General features: G+C 40.8%; 1 protein-coding gene across 2 annotated transcripts; it reads right to left on the bottom strand.

The window, feature by feature from the left end:
- Positions 1–5,345: 5,345 nt before the first annotated feature.
- Positions 5,346–6,731, bottom strand: smim12 (small integral membrane protein 12). Of its 2 annotated transcripts, none has more exons than XM_047050089.1 (2): positions 6,188–6,330; positions 5,346–5,890 (listed from the first exon to the last, which is right to left on the bottom strand). In XM_047050089.1, exon 2 carries the CDS (start codon positions 5,869–5,871, stop codon positions 5,593–5,595), a length of 279 nt encoding a protein of 92 aa, XP_046906045.1. In that variant the 5' UTR covers positions 5,872–5,890; positions 6,188–6,330; the 3' UTR covers positions 5,346–5,592. The 2 variants fall into 2 exon arrangements, 1 of the variants encoding a protein (XP_046906045.1); XR_006958527.1 differs by lacking the exon at positions 6,188–6,330 and adding an exon at positions 6,499–6,731 and having other exon boundaries at positions 5,709–5,890.
- Positions 6,732–6,965: the final 234 nt, after the last annotated feature.

Genomic DNA, 6,965 nt, shown 5'->3' with positions numbered 1-6,965 from the left:
TATGTATATATGCATTTAGGTCTACTGATAATTAGCGTAATTTGATGAGCTGTCTGAAACCGTTCTGACAGTAGGCTAGCCTATGGCCGATATAGAGGGTTTTCACCGACGTCACGTTCTGGGTGGTAACCCAGATGCGCGGCCATGTTGGAGGCACTCGGTGTAAACAACTGAACGGAGTACAACCAAAGAACGTATATTCTATACTCTTTGGTACAACTGTAGCCATGTCTAAACAACCGAAATGGTAATCAAAACGCGTCCAAGATTCAAAGGCATATAGGGAAGGACTTGGACCACAAGAAAAGGATTGATATTTTTTTTGAAATTAGGATTTATTGGCGGTGCAGATCCCTACCAGTTAGCTCCCTCTACTTTGATCCGTGACGACCCGGTGATTCTGCCTTCAGTTGGATATCCCGATATTGTTAACCTGGTTTTCTCGCCGAACCCATACACATGCAGTAGTTTGATATGAATTATATTATGTCAATGTCAGCTTTACAGTAAAATAAGCGCACAGTAAAAACAATAAAAGCAGTAATTGTTTTTACTATTGACTATAAAAAATATTATCATTACAATAGAAAATGTGTTTTGAGCCGCTGAAGTAAACATTTCACAATACCTGACAAGAAATGTGCCGAACAAATCCGTATGTTGTCCAGATTTTTCCCTCGTAGACTTGTCTGAGCTTTGCCAACCACAAGCGCCTCCTTTCCTCTGACAATCTCTGGCATTCCTTTCCCTGGTTTTTAATAACTTTTGGAAGTCGATAATATACCAAATGTTTTTCACAATCTGTCGTATTTGTACAACCTGAAACACGGCAATAATTCACAATTTTCCTTGACGACGTTCGGGATATACTTCAGTGACAGTGCTTTGTTGTGATGCGGAGTGCCTCCAAGATGGCGACTCCCGGTCTGATGACGCGTCTGTGAAAACCCTCTATTCTCAACAGGAGATTGAGAATAATATTAGCCCAAAAGAGAACGTGGCAGCAATTGAAAATTGTAGGATAACATTCAAAACACTGAAAAAAGCCATGGTTAGGCTAATTGCACTTGATGTGGGCTAATAACGTTTTAAATTACTTCAAAATAACTTTGCCACACACATTTTTTAACTGATAGGTTAAATGCTGAGATTTAAGATAAAAGGGAAAGATAACCATGACTAAAATAGAGATTCACTAAAATGACTAGTATTGCACAGATCCAGCACTGACTTTTTAGATCAGAAGGTGACCCAAACTGCACACTTTGTTTGGAAGAACAGTCATTTAAAATTGCTCAGCATGACTATCATTATTATATTATGAGTATTTCCAATTAACATAGTCTGCCTCCACAGATCCAGAGGGGGCTTGGACAGTGACAGACTCACTTTGGGAAAGCATGCCCTACTGGGAACATTAGGTGAGACTGTTGGGCACAGCATCTAATTGTCTTCTTTGGAAAGGGCAACATTTGGGACACTGTCGTGTAGGGGCAGCATAAAGGGCACTTCATAACAGTACCCTTTTCCATTGGAAGTAAGGGTATTGGAACAGTCCAATTTAGGCCATTATAAGGGCACCTTATAGGGTACTGCATCACATTTTCTATACTAAAAAGGAACTCATTAAGACATGTTTTTACACTTATAGAGGGCACACTGTCCTTTATTGCGTGGGGCATCCTGGGGACTCAAGCATATTTCGTGAATGGCAGACAGTAGGGCACTTGGTCTAATTTTTGCCACTCAAAGGCATTTTAGAAACACTTTGAACCATGGGGGCACCAGGCAGTCACCCCCTGAGTCTTCCACTGGGCCTGGAAACACCCTTGGGACAGAATTGCACCTATAATATTGGGGAAGCCAGAGGAGAGGTAATATAGAGGCTTGTCATAATATAGGCTACTTTAAACAATGAAAATACTTTATACAATTGAATAAAAAGTCTCCTTGATTCTTTGTGTTTCAAGATTACCTGAAAAACTGATAATAATATTCAGGTACTGCTTGGAGCAAAGTATACCCTTCTTATTTCCTGGCATAGTTCAAGAACGTCCCACATGCAAAGACATTTACATTACATTTAGTCATTTAGCAGACACTCTTATCCAGAGCGACTTACAGTACAGGGACATTCCCCCCGAGGCAAGTAGGGTGAAGTGCCTTGTCCAAGGACACAATGTCATTTGGCACGGCGGGGAATCGATCCAGCAACCTTCTGATTACTAGCCCGACTCCCTCACCGCTCAGCCATCTGACCGCCTTCTCGATTATAGACAGATGCAGACAGACTGAACAGAGTCAAGGCTTGGCTACAGTGGGTCATTTGCTTCCTTGTGTGTGATTCCAGCAGATTACAGTCTAGGCCGACCTACATAAACTGCAGTCTACTACCCTCCTTTCTACTATTATAGTCTACTCTCCTTTCTATTACTTTCTACGAAGGATGGTAGGCTGCTCTTATGTGTTCATTGCCATCCTTAAGAGTTGCTAGTGTGTTATTTTATGTATATTATTTATTTTTAAGAATTACAATTAAATCTATCTAGATAAACTATGCTGGGCCTGCTGAACCTATACTTCTTCCAAAGATACTGGTCAAGGAAGCATTACTTCTGTCTCTGAAGACCCTTGTGGCTGGTGGGATAAACGCTCTTTGTATAATAATCTGAGCACCTACTACTACCTAATACGCCATAATTGATTGTAACTTGTCTTGAGGCTCTGCTTAGTTTCTTAAGGCCTTATTTTATGTCAATTAACCAATGGCTTTTGAAAACAGATAAAGTGACATTATTTCTTAACTTGTAAATTTGAATTAATATATTTTTGGGAGATGAAGTAGGCCTAAACACGTGAATCATTCATTTCTGCACTTCAAAAAGTCTGAATTTACGTTTCCGAACATGGACTAAAGTGCTTTGCGCGCAGGAATTTACTCGACGGAACTGTCTTTTGAGATTCTGTTTCTGCCTGTTTGAAATTATTTGCAACACATTTTAGTTTAGCTTGACTTCTAGCCTGATACGGATCAGGCTAGTTCCGAACCTTGGTTACGTAGCTTGAACTAGAATAATCCACCTTAATGGAACAGAACTCTCGCTAAAGTAAGTGTGACTTGGCAAAATAAGTCTCGCTTTCCCTTAATCAACGTTGATGGAACACCCCCCAGGATTTGTCGCAAGTCAGCCCACATGTTTGTGTTGGTCACTCTGGCATGTACAGCACGCCCAAGCTGATCCCACTTGAAGCTTAAAACGAGAGTGAATACCAAAAGAAGAATATTGCAGGGGATTTTGGGACATTTGTTTGGGCCGCTACCCACACGGTAAGCTGTGTTGCTCATTCCATGAATGCACGATCCTTACAAGTTGTACCTCTTTGTAAAGGTGACTAATCAGGCTTTCCAACGATATAAAATACAATGCCAATTGGTATTATTGAAGGGGAGGATTAATCGACCAAAATAACATTTCCAAACTTTTTTTGAGGAGTTTATATCAGCCTAAAACAAGTTAAACTGACTCAAATCAACTGTACTTCATCCTATCCACATACTACCGACAAGAATTTGGCTTCAGTTTTGGAGACTTTCAGTTTTTTTATTCTCCTTAGCCTATGTAAGTACAGTGATGTCATAAACAAAGTATTTTTGTCATGGCTAATTGTTAAGGACATTTACATTTACATGTATTCATTTAGCAGACGCTTTTATCCAAAGCGACTTCCAAGAGAGAGCTTACAAAAGAGCATAGGTCACTGATCATAACAACGAGATAGTCCCAAACATTGCAAGTAGCCAAAACATGAAGCATACATTGTGAAAAGCTAAACAAGTGCCAAAGGGAAGACCCATAAGAGCATGCAGTTATACAAGTTACAAATTAAACAACATGAACCACAAAAGTGCAGGACTGTACCTGTAGAAGAACAATCAACAGTAAAATATTAGGACACTGGCTATTTGTTTTCAAATTTGCTATATAAATCTTTTTGACTTGACTAGATTCAAGGAATAATTAGTCCAAGCATTAGTTAAATACTTGTGTGATAAGATAAATGTTACCGCTGCACAGTATTTAATATACAGACAGGTGTTGGTGTTAGTTGGACAAATTAAACCTGTTCAACTGACAGTTGATATTATTGGGCTGAAACAAATGACAGACTGGAAAAATGTCTCTATAACATGTTTATTACAGTATGATTTACTGTAGGGTAAAATACAAATATTTGACACTGTGTGCAATTTCCACACCAAAGTACCAGATGAGGCATCTTCATCCAGACCTACCACGATAGCCTGGTACCTGTCACAGCATGACTTTCTAAAATGAAAGCATACTAGGTAAATACATACACCAATATGACTGAAAGCAAGTTAGTTTGTGTTCACAGAAGCACAGAAACTCAAGTTTTGATCCCAGCCCCCAAAAAAGAAAAATGCAACAACAAAAAAGACGAGAGCATCCTTTCTCTATTATGTGCACTGACTGGAACACATTCTAACTTGTGGAGAAGAGCCCTCAGGGTCTCCCTCATTCTTTCTTTATTATCTGCCAATAACCTCAGGAATTGTATCTCCAAAGAAATCAACCACCATTCACTTTTCTATAAAATGCTGATCTTCTTGACATATACTTTATCCAGTGTTTCCCACAGATTAGAAATCTAATTGTGGCGGGGAGGGGTGGGAGTTGTCAGACCGGGGGGGGGGGGGGGGGGTCGTAATAATTCCTTTGTTAATAATTCGTTACACAATAATTTGTTACATTACATATTAATTCAAAATGATTTAAACCTTCAGAAAATTAACAACAACTAACATATCATTTCTGCATTATGCATGTAGCAACGCTAGTGCTAAACAACTATTTATCTGGTCGGCTCCATGACGCCGGGTAAGTAGCTAGCTCTTGAGACTTCTCACCAAAAGAACGAAGGGGAAACTTCGAGTACTGTAAGTCGCTCTGGATAAGAGCGTCTGCTAAATGACTAAATGTAAATGTGAGTAAGGTACCTAGCGAAAAGTAGCCTCAACTTTCCTCGACTTTTAGCTACGGCACTAATGCTGAAGGCTCGCTGATATAGCTGTCGGTCTTACTAGAACGGCATATGTATGCATTGTTGCTAACGTGTGCTGACGTTGTGACTGTGTGCATATGTGAGAAAGACGCATGAGTGACAGAGAGACGGAGGGAGAGCAGGGAAAAGGAAATGCAGCTGAACGAATACGCTGCGTGTTTTAACCTAAATAGCGATAAAAAAAATGTTTTACGAAACGCAATGTGTGGCGGCCGGTGTTGATTCTGTGGCGCACCGCCACAAATTAGTCTATGTGTGGGAAACACTGCTTTATCTCTCTCACTCTCTCAAACAACCCCACAATACTTTATATTATTGAAATTTAAGACCAGACAAACAGATCAAAACCAACTAGTCACAAGTTTGAGTGCCCAAGGACTTCAGCTGAGTCAGAAAGAAAGTCTTCCATATTGTCACACCTAATCAAAAACGCAGAACTCCTTCCCCACAGAACCAGGGCTACATGGTTGGGGTTGGGGGAGATTCAGGTCCTCTGCCCGGGAACGGTTAGCTCTTCTCGGGTCGGTTTCTCTCAAGCGCTGCCCTGGGGGTGAACTCCAGTTTCTCCTTCAGGCTGAGGACCTGGGTACTATCATGACCAGCCTGCTCCTCCAGCTTCCTCTCCTCCCTCAGCTCCACAATGCTCTTCTCCTCCCCCGGTCTGGGAGTGGGGGTCCCTCTGATGACCCACTCCAGGTGGTAGCCCACAGCCCCCACCACAAAGGCTACGGGAAAAGTTATGTAAGGAGCATATGTCCGCATGGCTGTCCATACTACTGGCCACATGACTGCAGTGCTGGAAGGGCTGTAGGCCACGTGAGAAACAACAAGAACACAATGTTTTAGTGTTTTTGTTTTGTGAGTAGCATAATGTAAAATGTGTTATCTTATTAGAAAAACACAAAAAACTGTCTTTGATCATACATTTCAGACTTCAAATAGTTCATATATGACAGGGTCAAGTAGGATACCTGACATTCAGCCGTAAGCTAGCAGCTAACATGCACTGACTAATGCTATGAGACTTGCACTCAACCTAGCAAATACTCGCATAATTTGGTGTTTAGACAAAAGCCAGACAGTTCTACAGTATACTGCTTACCTGAGAGCAATAAGCGCAACCTATTCGCCTGCAACATCAGCAAGCTAACCTAGATGTTAAAAATACCTATTCCCTGATAGTACCAGCAAGGGTAATTAAGACTATTGGATGACTAGTTGTCGTTAGCTTAGCCAATAGCTACTGTAGCAAGCTATCATCAGCCACGTAGTAATGCCGTTTCTTTACTAATAATTTTAAGTTCCAAGTTGTTTATTTGCTGCAATGGCAACAATTGAAAAGTTCTGTAAACATAATGTAATGTCATTGGTATTGATAACGAAAACTGATTGATACAATTACAGCGTACTCACCTTTAAAAACATGCAGTGGTGGCTTGGTACCAAAAAGTTAGAAGACAATAGGCGAAGCTCAACAGAACGTCCGATTGCAACATCTGCGCCCAACAGCGGTCATACAAATCCGCCATTTTGGACTGTGAATCCTACGGTGGCCCACGGGTGCGCAACACAACAGGTGTGTTCGACATAGACGTAAGTCACGGCCGATTAAGCGCTGTTTGCTTACTTTACTTTATTTATAATTAGTATTCTTTCTGTTAGTGAAGAGGCGTAAAACCTTTCTTCAAGATTTTTTTTATTCAATTAAACAGTTTGGTCTGGATTTGAGCATTGACGAAACTGAAGGTGTCAGAATAATTACAAAACGCGTCAAACTTGTGTGTGTGAGTCTGGCCAATCATGAAATAGCTGTGTCGTCACTAGAACCCGTGCAGTTGCTCTTGAGAAAATGTGCTCAGCTACACAGCAGGCAGTTCTGG

Source organism: Hypomesus transpacificus, unplaced genomic scaffold, assembly GCF_021917145.1.
Source record: "Hypomesus transpacificus isolate Combined female unplaced genomic scaffold, fHypTra1 scaffold_100, whole genome shotgun sequence".
NCBI classification, from domain to species: domain Eukaryota; kingdom Metazoa; phylum Chordata; class Actinopteri; order Osmeriformes; family Osmeridae; genus Hypomesus; species Hypomesus transpacificus.
This window is presented reverse-complemented; position numbering and strand designations above follow the sequence as displayed.